The sequence below is a fragment of the Haliaeetus albicilla genome, chromosome 16 (genome assembly GCF_947461875.1).
Source record: "Haliaeetus albicilla chromosome 16, bHalAlb1.1, whole genome shotgun sequence".
Classification (NCBI taxonomy): Eukaryota; Metazoa; Chordata; class Aves; order Accipitriformes; family Accipitridae; genus Haliaeetus; species Haliaeetus albicilla.
The window spans coordinates 18,151,800-18,170,108 of record NC_091498.1 but is presented as its reverse complement, the minus strand read 5'-3'; the positions used below and the strand labels follow the sequence as shown (position 1 = coordinate 18,170,108).

Below are 18,309 nucleotides of genomic sequence, written 5' to 3'. Positions count from 1 at the left end.
GGAATGGCAAAGCAAATAAGACCAACTAAAACTAAAGTTCATCGTGAAAGAAATCTCAGGTCATTCACCATACAGAACTTGGAAAATACAATGGCATACAAGATCGGCCACATTCTAGCCCTATCTTTCCCTCCTATTTTTATATTTACTTCAGCAAATTTAGGAAGGGAAGTATTGCAGTCTAGTCCCTAATATTAACCTGATGACTACAAAATGTATTTCAACTCCCATTTTAAAGCATGATCTGATCATAACCTTGTTTGTGTCACAGTACATCAGAAACCAATGAAGTTTGAATTTATTTTTCTGCTGCCAAGATCACACAACTGAAGCAACTCTCCATATTTTTACAGCTATTTACTCACCTACGTTCTTCACCACAGAGCCCAATGTCAGTTGTACCCATTCATACTGAATTTGCCTTTCTTACTGCCCTAAAGAAAAAGCTGGCTTTTTAGATATGCTTTTTTAATAATGCTTTCGTAATACTAATAACATACAAATAGTGTAAAGATAACAGATCTTATACCATGTCTAAAAGGAGACAAAAATGTAGAGGAGCATAGTGCAGAAAATTATACAAAAAAAGGAAGCATGGAGACAATTTATCACACAATAAAAATTAAATTAAATTAAATTGTATCCAGCAGTGGACAATGTCAGAATTGAGAAGTCCAGTGGGATTAAAGAAAAAGATGACATGGCCCTTGAAGGTAAGACATTGGAAAACAGAGTCATTGGGTAGGAACTGGTTGGAATGGTCAGTAGATGCTGGCATTGAGAACACTTTGGCCTGTTTCAGTTTAATCTGTCCCTGTATACAGCTCAAGTTCACAGACAACGAGGAAAGGCTGAAAGCCCATTTGTTATAATGAAAAGGATTTTACTCATCTCAAATATTCAGGGCTGAATAAAGACATTTCCTCAATGTAATGTGAGCATCTCAAAATGGTGAAAGTAAACCTCTACCCAAAAATACATTCAAGAGTTATCATAGCTAGAAAGGATGTCCCAGTCTTCAGAACTGAGACCTGAATTTCAGACTCCCCACATCAGGATTTGAGCTGTGATCAACTCTGTTTATTAGCAAAAGCAATAATTTTGTAGAGGTGCAGAGGTACAAAAGAACAACCTGCATTGGGAAACTGAACCTCCAGAAAAGTAGAAGGTCCCTAAAATGCCATAGATTCTACGTCTAGGTAACTGCCTGATAGTAACCAAGGTGTATTTTCACCTCACAGGTCCTCATGTGGCTATTTCCGTGCAACTTCCAGCAGATCCTGTTACAAAAAATGCTACCATCACACTCGCCACATTCTTGTTGGTAATCCTGAATTAGAGCTAAGAACTGAAGGGACATGAAAACCTTTTAGCAAAAAAGATGGTCTCCATAATCTATTGACTTATTCATATAGATCTCATTCTTCCTGTTACCTATGTAAAAGCCTGTACTGTTCCCCATTTCTGTGCCACGAACAAATAAAACTGAATGGAAACTTTCAGATGTAGCATGAGACATACTGAAAAATGCTGAAGAATTAGTATACTGTAATCCACACAGAACCTGAGTAATCACCAGAAGCTCAAATGCTACAACACTGGGCAAGATTGTAGTGTAGACAGCCAGATAATAATTGCAAAGATAAGGTGGAAAGGTGAGAACATGTGCCAGTTTCTTAAATAAAAATTGTGAGATAGCATTTAATCACAAAACAGTACTTTGAAAGACTTGAAGGATATAAGGCAGGAAATAATAAAAAATGCATAAATTCACATATACCTAGAAGGATAAATAAAAATATGAGACAAAATATTAATGACCAGATAAGGTATGGTTACACAGATTGGGTCTGCCTTTGAAAAAAAAAATTATCTAAACATATGTTGCATTCTAAATGTCGTTAAAACAAGTTCATTAAAGTTATTTCTGCTTCAAACAAGAATAAATTTTTGATAGAAAAATCAAATACATCAGACAGAAATAAACTAGGCTGCATCTTCTTTTAGTTACCAGGAAAATAATCCTAGAAACCACTTTCTTTGTGGTAATGTTCCTAAAAAGTCCTAAATTACTTTAATTTAACACATTAAGACATAGGAATTCATTGTACACTTCAACAAATGAATTCTTAGAGATTTTATGATCTATAAAACTTCTCTAAATAGAAGAATATATTTTTCTAAAACATCAACATAAATTGCACAAAAAAGGAGTGACCAATGTGATTCTACCAAGATCATTGGATGAAAAAAAAAAAAAAAAGAGAGAGACAATGAGTTGCATTTAATTATATGGTAAAGAGATAAGTAATTCAAGAAAACAGCAGTTTAGGAAATTGTGCCTCATATCTCTCCTCTAGCTTGATCCAAGTCATCTATTTATTCTGTGGACTGTTGGGCTTTTGTGGTTTTATTTTGGAAGCATGCTTGGAGCTTAGCAGAAAAATTCCTCAGCCTAGATGCTACCATATACAGCTTCTAACAAAAAGAAAGTAAAATATATGTATTAAATTAACTATATACATAACTGATTCTGAATTTGTTTACCAAAAATGATTTTTAAGAAGAAGAAAAGGGAAACATCATGAGGGTGGTACCTAGCAGATGTGGCAAGGTTTTTCAAAGATGATGAAAGGATTTTGAAGAAGGTGAGTTTTTTCCACATCCAAACAGCTTCTTTCTAGCTGAGAGGAATGCCAGTTACCATTTACAATTCCACAGGTATCACAAAAAATAGAACAGTAGTATTAATTCATTTTTAACAAATAGTTTGCATGATCCTAATACCAAATCCCAGTAACATTTCTGAAGGCTTGAAACAGAACAAAATACCTGTAGCCATCAAGAAAACTGAAGAATAAAGAATGGGGGTCTATAAATGCCAGGTGTATTAGGACAACCAGGGATCATGCCTTCATCATTTAAAAGTGTGAGTATGGAGCACACCACAAGACAGATAACTTGAATTAAATCTCAGCAAAACTTCTGAAAAACTTTCAAAAATATTCATTGACTACAGATGGTCAGTAGTTCACTTCTAGACTTCATCCACAAAAGAGAACTCCTGAAGTAATATTGTTAAGGGTTGTGCTTAAAACTATACCAGAAGACAACAGTATATGCCTGAACTCTGTTCTCCGCTGTGGAAGGCTTAAAACAAAGAATACAAAACTGAAACTCTCCTATTCCTTTAATACAATATAACACACACAGATTTCATTTAAAAAAAAAAAAAAAGAACCCAAAACAACAATAACAAAAAACAAACAAACAAACAAAAAAAACCCTAAGAGCCTGCATAAAATTACAACCAAAATGGTTTACCAGTGTCCAGTTATAAAACACAGTATGTGAAAGTTTAAGTTTCTTTACTTCCCAGTGAAGTCAACAGGATATATGTGCATACTTGTGTGTGCAGTACTTGAGTATACTGTCCTTACTGGCATGATAGAAAATTTTAGAGGGGAAGTGTTAATCTATTTTAAGTCAATATAAAAGAAAGCCTTCAATTATTATTAACTAATGAAAATGGAGCAATAAAAATAACAAAACACAAAATCAGAAAAAACACCACTAGCAAGTAGAGTAGTAAGATTTTCCCTATTGCATATAAAATTAATAATACATGTGAATCCTTAATTTTTAATTTAGATATCTTTAGACGTATTATATATCACTATGAGTTACATATATCCACCCATAACGAGAGAGTACAAACAGGTGCACATGACAGAGAATAGATGGAAATTTATGAATATACTACTCTTTATATAGATGTTCATTATTCCAACATGCATACGTAAAAATCTTTGATCTCTGACTGTTCAGCTATGGTCTTCAAGGAGGAAACAAGAATGGGAAGCAGTTTATAAAAAGCTTGTGCTAGAATTGTGAACTGAGCTCGGTTGAAAAATGATACTGTATACATCGCTCAGAATCAAGGTCAAAAGTGAATTAGGAATCCAGGCCCTGAGTAATGAGGGCTTAGCACTTAGCAGAAATGACATGCCCAGTTTCCAGCTCAGAAGTGCCAGCTGACCTGCCAACCTAGCATTCCAGATCTGAAAGGGGGAAATCTGCTCTCCTAGCTACAGTCAAGATGTGTACTACTAATTATTGCTCGTAGAGGCTTATGATGAAGTACAGTAGGATAGTTGTCTGGAAGCCAACTCTCAGCCTAGAATTCAGACAGCCCAGGCGATGTAAATCTGTCTCACAAAAGTAATATAAGCAATATTCTGAAAGAAAGGTCTTTTACTGAAGGGGGATGGAAAGAGAAAGAAGCATTCTGACCATACTATCTAACATAAACTCTTCATTTGAGCTGTAAAGAGATTTAATACTTGATTGTACTGGAGGATACTTCCAAATTAAAAAGCCAGTAAAACAATCCTTCTGCTCGTAGAAAAACTAAGATGATGAATATATTGAAGTTATCCAAAAGGCCCTAGAGTCTAGTGTTGTTGATTAAATTAGACACCTGTTCATTTCTGACCTCTTCTGTCTTATGAGAACACATGTCAGCAAAGTCTTCACATACTCAAATTAACTCTAAATATTTGTAGCATTCTTTTTTTTTTTCCCCCAGTTACAATTTTATCATCAGTTTTCTCATTTCCAAGTCATTACAAATTCAGACACAGGAATGCCTTAATGTACAAAGTATGCAAATACTGGACCATGAGGTCAAAAAATGTTGTTTATCCTGTGATGTTGGTAATCTTTGAACAAACCACAAATAATCCTAAAAACACACCTAAGGTATATTCAGTCCTGTATGAGGCGCTCATGTTCCCAGTATTATACGCAAGACATGACACTGGCTGAAGCACTATTATTAAAGAGAGATTAAAACAGCTGTACATTATGCTGAAGCACTCACTCTTTCCTTTACAAACAGACGGTCCTGGATTACAAGCAGCACTTGACCATTTAAATCACTACAACAACCAGATTTAACCAGCTGGGCCATATTCTCTTAGGCAATGCCTGTTGACCTCCTCAGTCACAGCTGCTCAGCTGAAATTCTCATTAGACAACTTATTTTCAGAAGCCAAAGGACTCTGATTAAATATATCTATTTAGACACAACAAAGTCTTTCCGTATATATTTCTTTCCCAATGTTATGAGGTACAACGGAGACCACAGGTAGTATATACAAGCATAATAGACATCGAATATCTGAAGGTACACCACAAAATATTTAAGTATCTGACACCGGTAACTCATATTACTCCAGTTCAGATCCTAGAGATGGACCAGAAAGTTACTACAATAACATTAAAAGAGACTTGTTGCTGTACTCGTGTGGGGGTTAGAGCAGATGACTGGAATTCTTGAGTTCTTTATTCCACTTCTAATTCTACAATTAACTCGACATATGACCGTATGTTAGCCCAATTCCCACAGCTACATCAAAGGTCATGGGGCTTCTCCCTATAAAAGATGCTACCATGTACTATGAATTTCTTCAAAGGAGTGATGCAAGACTTTGAGCCCCCCAGATTTTACACAGTAGTATACAGTAGAAATACATGTTTTTTCCCCATTACATTCATTAAAGCAATTATATTATGCTATCTATTTGCTCAAAATATCAGCAGGTGTTTTTTAATTTGGTTAAGCAATTTTGTGACAGATCAGGACTTTCTATGCAAAGGGCTCCTCAACAGCATTGGCTGCACACCATTTTAAGAAAAGAACTCCATAGAAATCTATTTTAAAGGACAGATGTTAAAGAGCATCACGTATGGTACATGTGTGATTAGGCTATTAATTAGGTTGCTTAAAAGAGACTATAAGGTGGTAAAACATTTTCGTAATCTCAGACCTCATTTCTCCAAATGACCCTGCACTGAGTCAGTTGCAGCACTCACAGTCACAACAAAGATCAGAGTCTTAACATAGTAATTATTTTTAAAATATTGTTTTATTCCAATCAAACAAGTATGGAGAGTTTACTTCTTTTTAATTCAGAGAAACCTCTGAACACTGAAATAGGTATTCAAACCTGTCATAAGAATTTTGGTATTCCTAGTCTACACAGAAGTTTAAAACCATTGAACTTCCTAAATGTAATATCCTGAAGAATTTCCAATCTTTCTATTAATGATTTTTCCATGTTAGTTTATATGGTAAAAGTCAGATGTTCATTAATTATTTTCTGTAAAATGGAAGTGACCTTTTTTTCTACAGAAAATGCTGGATGAATTGAAAAGAACTTAACATGAAGATACAGTCAATTACCTTTGAATTTACAGGCAGATTTTAGAATATTTTTCCAGTATAATGCAGTCCATAAAAGGCAAGATTATTTTATAGGTCAGAAATGACCTTTTTTTCACAGCTGGTGAGAACATACAGCATGGAAGGCTCACACTTAGTGAGAGGCATCTCTCTGCTGTGTACATACCTCTCTTAAATCAGCTAGTGCATACTGATACAGAGGAAGTGCAGAAAATTCTTGAGAATTCATACAAAAATAAGCTATGAAATGCTTGAATCCTTACAGTAAGATACTATGTTTAAACTTTTTGATGCACATTTTTATTAGCACACCATTCAGTATACTCCTGGAAAAGTCTTAGCTGTGGTGTCACTATAATCAACAGCAACTTGTATACTCCTGCAGCAAAGTATGAGCCAAGACCTTTGATTAGCATGGAGTGTCGAACGACTGTTACTGACTGTAAAAAACAACTTTGCCAAAGTAACATTTAAAATAGTTTTCTTAGTCTAACCACCAAATCTAAGAAAGCAATTTTTAAAAGAGTGATCTTTACAGCTGAAAACAGACAGATGGTAGTAAAGAATCTGGGACATTCTCTCTTTAGAGATGTTTCACCAGCTTCAGAAAGGACACCTATGGAACACATTTATCTGTGTGCTGGCATTTAACAATTATGCCAAGAAATTTGAAAGCCTACTTCCATCCCTACATGATTTTATCCCATATTTAAACATATTATTGTATCAGCATCAATTTTAGTTGAAATTTACATTGCTACAGGGAGCCAAGGGATCCTGAAGTGCCCTGTTTGAAGTGCACTGTGACCATACCATAAAATCGAGAAGGTAAAATCATACTGAACTCATTCATATTTCAAAGAAAAAAAAGGATCAAAAAGTTCTGCTGCCTTGTGGTTCTACTATGTTACAAATACTCTTCCTGGGTTATTTTTAATGCCGTAAATCAACACTGGTAAAATAACTAACAGAATCCACACAGGTGCCCCCACACCTGTTTACCTATTTCAGACCCTCCTTCTCTCACATCTTCCCTGGTTCAAACTCACGTATGAGCTCACAGACTAGAAGGTATTGTTGCAGAAGCAACCAAGACTTCATTCTACTTGACATGAAGAGAGATTTTCATAGTGGACCCTGACCATGTGCACACATATACTGATAAACTCATGCTCCACTTCTGTTTAGTTCCTATCAAGGCCAAAATCTTAGCAAAGTCAATGAAAATATCTGAATAAGGACTGAATACATAAACTGCTTTAGAGCGCAAAGATTTGTCTTCATTTTCATCTCTCTTTTTTAACACTTGTAACAATACCTGAGCAGACTGTAAAAAAATGTATTTCTTCAGCCACAGTTCTAGCTGTATGGGTCAGAAGTAGGTAGTCTTTACACTTAAAACTGTTTCCCATTCTCCTAGCCACAGATGCTGGGTCATTAAGGTGATGAAAGATGAGAATTTCTAAGGCAAAACAAACCAGCTCATGTTTTATTCATACCTATTGTTTAAAATAAACATTTATCTTTTAAAAGAAAAAGAATGAATACCACTGAAGAATATCCCTCACAACTCTACAGCCAGTTAAGAATTCATCATAATCTTTCAAGAAAGAGTTGAGTTTTCACCTAAACCAACATTCTTGCTTTGACTCACAGACAACCAATACAATTTAGAAAGTTTTACAAAACTGGCATATTTGTCTAAAATTCCTAATAGATCTCAAACTGCCATTGCCATGGTAACCTGTGAATAACTTTATCCTTGCCTTTGCCAATTATGCAATTTTCTGGCTCTTGGTACCCAACACATTCGTTATGCCTAAAAATTGTAGGGTTTGGGGTGAGGAAACTCTATCGGTCTTATCCAACACATACCCTCTTGTTCAGTCCTGGTCATTTCTTCTAGTTTCTTCTGCTTCAGCGTGTCCACCACATCTGCAAGGCTTCCTTTGCGGCGTTCTGGTGTTCCAAAATTAACACTGGTCATTAGCTCACTGCGGTCACGACCTCCTTCGTCGGGCTTGTTTGGTGAGGTAGAGGTATTTCGGAAGGAATATAGGGAACATAACTTACTACTCTCTGACTCCTGCAAAGAAACAATACAATGTGAAAACATAGGCTATTCTCTTATGTCAAAAGGATCTCAAAAAGGTAAAAGTTGAAAGCATTACTTGTTACTCTGTAATACTAATGAACCTACATTTATCCTCCAGTTTCTGAAATGAACATTATGATTTGAATTTCTCAGTTTCAGTGCTTGACAGGGTCTCTTTTTTCCTTAAGGCCAGTCCTCTCCATGCTTCTAATGATCATAATTCATGCCTAAGATACTCCTCATCAAGGATTTTCCTTGTCAGAAACAAGCCACTTTAATACTTTTTTCAATGAATTTGTTAAGCTTTTACAGTTTTCTTTAGTTCCTTAAGTAAGGGCAATACATGTAGCACTAAGAAAGAAAATACAGGCAAGGACAAATTATTCCTGGATAGATCCTCAGCTAATGGAAAACAACATAACTTAAAACCAGAAAGAGTTAGGCCAATAATGACTGAGGAGCAAGGACTCTACTTCACAGTTAAATAAAGCTTATGGTATGTGTCTACCCATGCTCACTCATTGCTCTTTAAATTAAACCCTTTTCTTAAAGCATGAAGGTTATAATGCTTCTAATATACAAAAGGAGATGTTACTTTCCAAGCTAACATAGACAAGAATGAGCAAAGAAATGAGTTTACGGCAGAACAAGTCGCATATGCTGATACACAGCTATTGAGACTACATGTATCAGAGAAGGTGTTATATAGCCAAAAACACAGAAAGACAAGTAAAAAGGGTTCATCTCCCTTGTCAATGGATAAGGCATAGTATTTGAGCAATAAGCTAAAAAAAAAGTCATCAAAAACAATGAGTAATGCCAATTCTCCTCAGTTTTATGATATCACCCAACAGTCAAGCCCTTCGTGAACTTCTGTGGCTCAGACTCCTCATTCTCCCAACCACAGATGCAACATTTGCTGCGTCTCCACTTTCACTCTTTCAGTTAAAAGGAGCACAAATTCTTCAATTTGCCCTCAAAAACTCAACCATGGGAATTTCTCACACATTTCCCCTTCCAAAATTATTATTCTATTTTCATTTTTAATAGTACTAGGCTAGGAGTACTAAAAATCGGGCATAAAAAAATGTCAAGGTTTTTTGTTTATGGTATGCCTAGAAATGTCAGTGTGTATATTTGATGCCATAAAACAGATTTTCTTTAAAATTAAAGAGCAATAATAGTAGTGGCAATATATTTAAGGATTAAGAGATGAATTAATAGTTCTATCAAAAATCATTCTCCCAATGCATAGTGTTCCCCACAAACAATAATATTCCTACTACTCTGTGAGCTGAAAGTACCCATCTACAGAGTACTCAAGAAACATGTTGGTAAATGTCCCAGGTGAAACAAGGTCTGAAGAAAGGCGGACTATAAAACATTAACCATCAGCAAGAACATCAGACATAAATCTTTGCTTCAGTCTTGAAGGGATTAAGAAGTAGCTGTGCAATGTAACAGAAGGAGCAACACTAACAATGAGCAAGTGTGGTAACTAAGGGCTGTAGACTGCATAGAAGGTGGTGGTGACAAATCATCAGCAAGTACAGCAGTACATGATCAGCACAACACTATTATTGCCATTGGAGAAGGAGGCAGCATTTGCTAGTGATGTTGAAAATGCTTTTATTCACCAAGACAGGAAACTAGAAGAGACACTATCGCATCCCAGCAGTAGCAGCACCCCTGTCAACACAGTAGGAATGACAGAGGGTTTGTAAGCACAGACAGAAAGAGAGGTGACATGGAACAAAAACTTTACCTCCATTTTTTCATGTATCAAACATTAAAGAATTTTTCATTCCATCCGATTGTATTCATTAAAGAATCAAACATAGAAAAGGACAACGATATCTTAGACCAGGTACAGAGCTGAATTTATTTAGTTGCCTTTAGAAAAGGAAGGCTTTCTTATCTTCAATGGTTTCTGAAACCTACTTTGCAATTTTCTTAAAACTTGGTCTAAGTTACAATGGAGATGAAAAAAGCATCTTCTAATATTTTTCAAATTTAAAACTTGAATTTCTATAATACATTTCCTCAGTGAAGAATTAATACTATATAACATGGCATTTTCACCTTCGAAGCCTACAGTACAAGAGCAACTCAGTAATTTTAAAGGAGTTTGTTCTCAAGAAAGCAACGTCCTCTTACAGTACATGAAGCATATCCATCAGGCTCAATGTAGGGTTTTTCATGCTCTTAGCAAGGAACATTAAGTCTATTGTTTAGGCCGGAAACAAGAAGATAAGGCTAATCTGTGGAGCAAGTAGAAATGACTGAATGTTCTTCCTCCTGATAATCTATCCTCTCCCTCGTCTGGACGCATACGTGGTCCAGCACACTGTTACTTCGCTGCTAATGAAAGACTCTCCAAGTCCTGCCTCCATTAGGCAGCACATCCACACTTCTTTTTCTTGCCCAAAAAACTGCAATGTCCATAATGAAGATGAGACCAGTTTAAACTCCATACAAATGACGTATGTTTATGGAATGGAGGCAGAATGACAGTGTTTGCAAGAATGAGGATCTGTCCAACTAATAGATAATTTTACGTTGTCAGTTTTGTGGGTAATTAAAATGTGGAATAAAAATAAAAGAATAAAAAGTATCCCAATATTTTTGGTTCTATTTGGCCCTATGGCTATAGTATTGGGGTCACTAAACAGCTAGTACATTTGCAGTGTATTATCTGAATTGGCACTCTAAGAAACCCAGCAAGGATGCCTTTCTGAGCCCCATCTTCTTTTGAAATCAGAAATAGTTAAAAAGAGTGGCTGAGGATTCAGCAGGAAAACTGCACAAACTGAAAGGCATTCAAGGGATTAAATGGGCAAATGGAAAAACTGTAGACCAGTCCAGTGTAAATATCTTATCTAATAACAGCAGAACTCAGCTAGAAAAATCTAAATCAGCTGCATGTACAACTATCTACAAGAAACAAAACCAATTCCCATGCATTCTACGATTCTAGATAAATTTGTGAATAATCTACAAATAAGATGTAGCTAAAATGAAACACTGAAAAGGTTTTGGAAGAAATTTTATAGCTTTGCAATCAGAGTAGATATTTTTACTCCTGTGTATCTACTGTTGGCAGCTTTGTTTTTTATTCCAACCATATGAACAGGTTATATTGACCTCACGTTCGTGGCAAACTAGACAGATCAAGGAACAATGGGGCAAGGGAAGCATTTCTGTTATATTTTCTCTAGAAAGGTGACTCATCTACATTTGAAGGGAAGTTGTTAACTGCAGCATTCAGTTTGTTGAAAATAAATAAACGTCGCAGCGAATTTATGAAGGATTTTAATTTGCTTGGTGGACATTATAATCTTTTGTGGACCAATGCATGTCACATTTAAGTCCCAGCCCCTTACCCACTGCATGACCAAAAGTACAACTATCACATACATCAGATGCAGGCCTGGCTATCAAAAATTAATTCGCATTGACATTCACAAGCAGCATGCAGATACCCTGCTAATGTAACTGGAAATACCTGATGGCCCATGTACCCTCTGAAAAGAGACTAGTGGATCATATGTGTTATCTGAGAGAAGAGGTGTATCATCTCCACAAGTTGTTCGTTGGTCCTCTTGCTTTTATGCATAAGGTACTCTCACTAGAAAATCTGGAGTCCAGAATGGAAGAGGACAACCATGCTTCTTATCATAGAACAAGAAGATAAATTCAAGGTTAGGAAATGACAACCTGGTTCTTTTGAATATGGGAGGATTCAATAATGGAAGAGATCCTATACTTGAGAAGCTTTATGAAGCCACCTTTTACAGAATGAGGAAGCTTCAGTTCATTTGACCTGAATAGAGGAAAGAAAGGATGTTGTTAAAGGTATTTTTCATGCTTTTTCCAAGAGCATGGAAGAAGATGTAAAGACAAGTAAAGTGCCTAGCCAAGATCAACTCAAAGGTTTGCATTTTGCAAAATCCAGCTAAGCAATCCACTAGCAGTGATGAAAATTCTCCATGAAAGTCAACTTTTCTCAGTATAACTGATAAAAATTAAGAAGAAAATGGGCAAGGGAATATGACTGATATGAATGTCCACTTAACATATTTGGGCAAAATCTGGTGCCCAAATTCATCCAGTAGCTACATAATACACTAGACAACTGACACATCCCTGAATTCTCAGGTTTAAAATTCATGTATTTCTGTAAAATGGCATTTTAAGTCTAAACTTGAAATAATATCTTCAACATATGACCATGCCTTTGAAAGGTGCGTTTTACAAGTGTGCTATTCTTACTGATTTCAGTGAATTCCATGTAAGGAGGGGGTAAAAAGGAAAATATCTTATAATACGATAAATAGCAAACATTTAGTCTATGGACAAAGGATTTAACACAGAGCATACTTCTTCATCCAACACTGGTGAAGTTCAGTCACTAAACCCTACATGTTTTTAATCTTGAGTGTATTAGGATTAATTCAATTTCCAGTCAAGAAATAGAACAATATCAACATTTTAATAAAGTGTCAGTATCAAAATATTATGTCCATCTGAAGCACATTTTACTTCAATAAAGCATAGAGTGCTTAGAAAAGAAGAAATTGAAGAAAAAGCTATGTTTGTAAAATTTCGAATTTGGTCCTAACAGAAAGTGTTAGGTAAAAGTAGTGCTTACTACAGCTAACATAGCAAAGTGGGTTTCTTCTCAGTTTGATCCAAAGCAACGTCTGGTGCAGATTGCTCAGGATCCCGCTATACCTTTGCTAGACTTATAAAACTATCCTCCCACTCACACACTAACACTGGATAATTGTAGAAAAACAGTTTATGCCCATACCAGATTACACAAGGGTATTGCACAGGGATTTTTGCCCACCACTATGGTGGCATTTCCAGACTAGCCCTTAATAATTGGCAAACAATAAATTTTGAAGATAGCTTATTACACAAAATTAGGCACAAATCTGACTGCTTAAGGAACAATGTGTATGATGATTTTACATCTTAAGCTTTTTCTTTGCCTTACTGTGTCAGATATAAAAATGTTTTAGGTTGAAGAGGTATTTATTTGCAGAGATGACTAAACCAGAAAATCTTACTGCCCAGCAGCTGAAGACAGAAACTCAGTCTGGACCACTATTCCAGCTGCTTACTATTCAGCAAGGACAAAATTGAGTCTATTTTTGAAATGTTGGTTTTTAATATCAAAGTAAATAAAGGGCATTTTTCCTGTATACGTTTCCTTGCCAGCCCATTAGCACAGACAAAATTTTATTATAGATCATTCAACCCACTGTGCTTAGCGTTTTGACAAAATATCCCTATTATAACAGATTAAATACCTATATATAGCCATTAAAATTTAAGGATTAGGTTTCAAAGTGTACAAAATGGAGAAAAATAAATAAATGCACAAAAGACAGAAAACCAGAAATTAGCAAGGCATGAATACTAAAATACTATGCATGGCTCACTCAGGGATAGGTAGCCCGTGCATGAAATCATGCTTTGATTTACCCCTAAAACCTCTGTATGTGTATGTCAGTGAGAAAACAACTTTAAGACTTCCAGTGCAACATGGTAAAAGCTCTCCTAGGTCTATCCTTGGCCTTTATCATGTTAGAGAGGCAGCATGCTTCTTTAACCAATCCCAAATTTGCTTTGAATATATGTGGTCCAACAACAGTGTTCTTAATCTCATCAGCTTTCCAGGCTGCCTGGTGTAAACAATGAGTGGCCTGTTGGCCATTCCTTTTAGAGTTGCTGTGAATGGCTCAAGTATAGTTTTGCTAATGGCAGAAACAATTCTGTATAATTACAAACCACGGCTTGGAATAAATAAAGACAGGGACTCTTTGTGACTACATACATGGTATTTTCTTCACACTCCATAATAATTCCTTTAAAACTGTTCAATTAAGATAATATGTATAGATATTTCAGCATGCCTTTTGCTCTGAGAAAATTATTTTTTAGCATGTACATTCACTAAATTTCACAAGTTACATTGGTAAAATTCTTCAAAAAGAGAGAGCCACTTAGTTTCTTTACGGAGGAAGGAAAATCCTTATACTTTCTTAGATGTTTCTGTCGAAAAGGGATTGAACAAATAATCATAATTTTCTTGTTAGTGTAAAAAATATATTTTCTTGTGTATTTAGATTCTAACAGTTTAATTAGTTCATTTTCCCATCAGTGGTTCCACTGGTTTTAACAGGATAAATGAGGGCGTACTGCTGTAAGTGATGTAAATAAGGGTATTGAAAATTAACCCAGTATTTTTCATATTGGAAGCTAATGTTTACAGCAGAATCTGCAAACTGAATCATGAGCCAACTTGTGTCAACTTTTCTGCAGCCTTTTCACTTCCAAAATAGAGCAAACACACACAAAATGACCGTTCTATCAGTGAAAGATTACAGGCTAAAAACAAGATTCAGTATTGTTCCTCTGAATCGCCAAAGTACAAATTACGGGCGCTGCATTTGGGGGCTGAGAAGCAACATCCCAGTTTGGGGACTCCACAGGCATGAGCGGAGAGCTGGCTTGGGACAGATCTCTCTTTGGGATCCTCATAAGGGTTAAGGGCAGACCAACAGTCTGGTGAGCTGGATTCTCTGGTCAGGAGCCTTAGAAGGGGGGGAGTGCACGAGGCTGCAGATTTTAATGAATTCCTGCAATTCCTTTATGGTGGCATTTACGTTTCATGCAGGGAGGATAGATTCTGTCACAAAGAGAGAAGCTCTCTGAAGGTGAGAAAAGAGGAAAACTCGGGAACTGAAACTGTGGGCTGTACAAAATCAGGGTCGCAGTGTTAGTTAGCAATTTAAGAATAACTACTGTCAACTTTGATTGAAAGTTGACGACTGCAATCCTACTCAATAGCCAGAGAGAAAACTTTCTGTAAGAGTTCAACTGAAATCGCAGGATGAATGGCCAAGAAGTAGAAAGCAAATATTACTAACATAAAATGTGTTAGCTGAATTGCTTATTTCCATGTGGATGAGGCTTTTCTGTTATAAAGGGATATTTATCTGTCTCTGCATTGAATGGGACACATGTAAACACCCCAGGAAAGTTGGATATCCAGAGTGGTTTTGATTCCAAGTACTAGAGGCATGCTGGCACTTGGAACTAGTCTGGAGTTAACATATAATGAAAGCAAATGTTTACAAAATCATTTCCAATCACTACATTAAATAAGGTTTCCCATTTTGAGGAATTTAATTAAATAGAATTAAGAGAAATTAAAAATCTAACTGATCATTTCCAATTCTCATCCAATTAAAAAAAACCAAAAGTTTTATTACGAAAGATTTATTTAAATCCAAGGCTTGAGAACGACTGCTATGAGCTATTGCGAGAACATCATTTGTAACGTCTGAGCAAATTATGCTAGTGGGAGGGCAAATGGCAAGTAATGGAATAAAACCTCAAGTCTTTAACTCAGCGTTTACTCTGATAAAACTTACACCGATTTCACTGCCAAAGTATAGGCTGAATACAATCTGTAAGAGGCTTGTATTTCGTCTTTTATACACATTTAAAAACCTCAAAAAGAAACAATACAACAGTAAGCACTAGCTCTAAGCCAAGAAATATTATGCTAAATTAAGAAAAAAAAAAGAGAGAGAGAAAAATACCTTTAGTTTAGATCAAAGGTTTAAAAATGAGATGACGTAATAATCAGGCGTATATGATATGAATATGGTCTTATGACTGCAAGACTAGATATCTGTTTGGAAGGAATAGGCAGGGACTTTTTGTTTGATGTAAAATATGACCGCTTAATTGCAGCAATCTCTTCATACTCAGTTGTTGGAGCAAACCAAATGAATCCAGGTACACCAACTTTTGGGTGGAGAGATTTCAGAAGGATACAATCTTTCAACTATGTGATTTAAACCCTTCCCTTTGCAAATGAGCAAATCTGTGAAAAATGTTGACAGGCATTTTGCTCCATTCCAGAATGGAAAATCATCTCAAAATTCTTAAATACAATGACCAATCATTTCTACATGGCAATCAACTCACCCACAAATGATATGCATAAACTCGTGTGCTTTTGTAAGAGCTAGATGCTAAGGATATCCTTAATTATCCAAATACCATATGTCCTAACTTCCTGTGTTTAGGTTTGGTAATAAATCACAACAATATTGAGACTTTATGCCCTGGACTTTGATTAAATGCTCTTATTAAGAAAAAGTAATGGATAACCATTTACAGAACGAGTATTTAGACTTGTATTTTCATCTAAACTGAAACTGAAGATGCATTGTGATCAGTTCCAGCTGATTAGCACTGTTTACCTTTTGGGTAAATAAAGACACATATTTTGTGATGTATGCTCGTCAGAAGCTGCCAAATAAAACAAGGATTGTGTGGCTTGGATATTCCAGACCACTTTGTATATATCCAACTTCCTCTTATTAGGTCTTCTTAGTTGTCCAACTTATAACTAGATCTATTTTAAATATCAAAATAAAATTTGTATTTATGTTTTTAGCAATATCAAATGCACGTGGAAATCCTTCTCTGTATATAGTTACATGACATGTATTGCATGCTTTATGTTTCCCTTTTAGCATTTGCAGAGGAATGCATGCAGGAAACCAGCCTGCTGCATAGAGTACTTGTATTTCTTTAAGGTAAACACTGATGAAACATTTGGAAGATTGAAATAAAAACAAGACATTTATGAGACATAAAGGTATCACATAAAACTGTTGTGAATTACAATAACATTGGCTGAATCCCAGAACAGATAATCCTTATAAACATGCAGGAATGTTGTAAACTGTATATGAATGTCAGTGATACAGTACATTAGGAGATTCATATTACACTTGGTGCTGTGTAACTCAGTCCCTGGATTTTTCATGGCCTCAAAGATTAAAATAAATATATGTACTATCTTTCCTTCCTCCATGAAGACATTTTATGTACACAGTTTTATTATGCTGAACAAAGATACCAAAGTCTGTTTTTTCTTGAGCTGTCAAAGTACAAAAGAAATGCAAAAAGTCCTTGCACAGATGTAGTAAAGTGCTGGATTTTATCTTTTGGCAGGTGCTCAATATGCAGCCCACATAATCACATGTTAATGACTGGAGTGTGTTAATCAGCATGCATACCTGATTCCTTCTTGCCCAAGGAAAAAAAAAAAAAAATTTAACAATTTAGAGCGTGTTAATGCTTCTACTTTTGAAAAAATTAATGTCAATATACAGAAGTGAATTAAAAACTTTTCAGAAATTGCTTTATTAAAAAAAAAAAGAAATGTTAAAATAAGAGAAAGGAATAAAATGACTACAGGTTTAGATGAACATAAACTACAAATCTTTTGCAAAGAATTCAGGTGATGAATAATTCTATTTAAACACAGTTCACCCTAGAATATAGAGAAAGGTTTAAAATAGACTGTGCATTTGGAAAAAAAAAATGTACAGTGTCAAAATGAAAATAATACAAGTATAACAGATGTGCCAAAAAGAACAATTATTTGATTCTTCTTCAAATAAAGTCAGTTTTGTATTTCACCACCCCCATTAAGCACGTTGTCCTGCACACTTTTAGGGAATAGGTTTATTCTTTTTAATATGAAATGTAAACATCTTTTTATGCTAAAGCTAGTAAAACTAAGTCCTTGATCTTTCCAACCTTTAGACATGTGCTTAACATTATAGTTGTTGGCAGTCCTAATAAAGTCAAGTTAAGCACATACCTGAATGTTTTTTGAATCAAAACAACGTGCTTGAAAAAAAATTATTTTTATCTTTTCTGCAATATATTTCTCATAGAAGTCTATTTTATAGAAAAATAAAATATCATATCGTGTGCTTTTTCACACCCTTTAGTTTCAGCCAAAACTTTGTACCCATGCAATTACATGTGAAGGTATTTATCTCTTTAGTTAGATACAAATTCTGATGCACTACCTGGCATGCAGAAATAATACCACAAGCACAGTAGAATTGCTTTCGATCAT

The 18,309-nt window shown here is 35.4% G+C and overlaps 1 protein-coding gene across 8 annotated transcripts in view; it reads right to left on the bottom strand.

The window, feature by feature from the left end:
* Nucleotides 1-18,309, bottom strand: part of SOX6 (SRY-box transcription factor 6) — a 382,363-nt gene that overhangs the window by 213,372 nt on the left and 150,682 nt on the right. For all 8 annotated transcript variants that reach the window (XM_069803757.1, XM_069803759.1, XM_069803760.1 and 5 more), the window contains one exon: nucleotides 8,123-8,333. In XM_069803757.1, coding sequence (XP_069659858.1) covers nucleotides 8,123-8,333 — 211 coding nt within the window. The remainder of the gene's footprint in view (nucleotides 1-8,122; nucleotides 8,334-18,309) is intronic.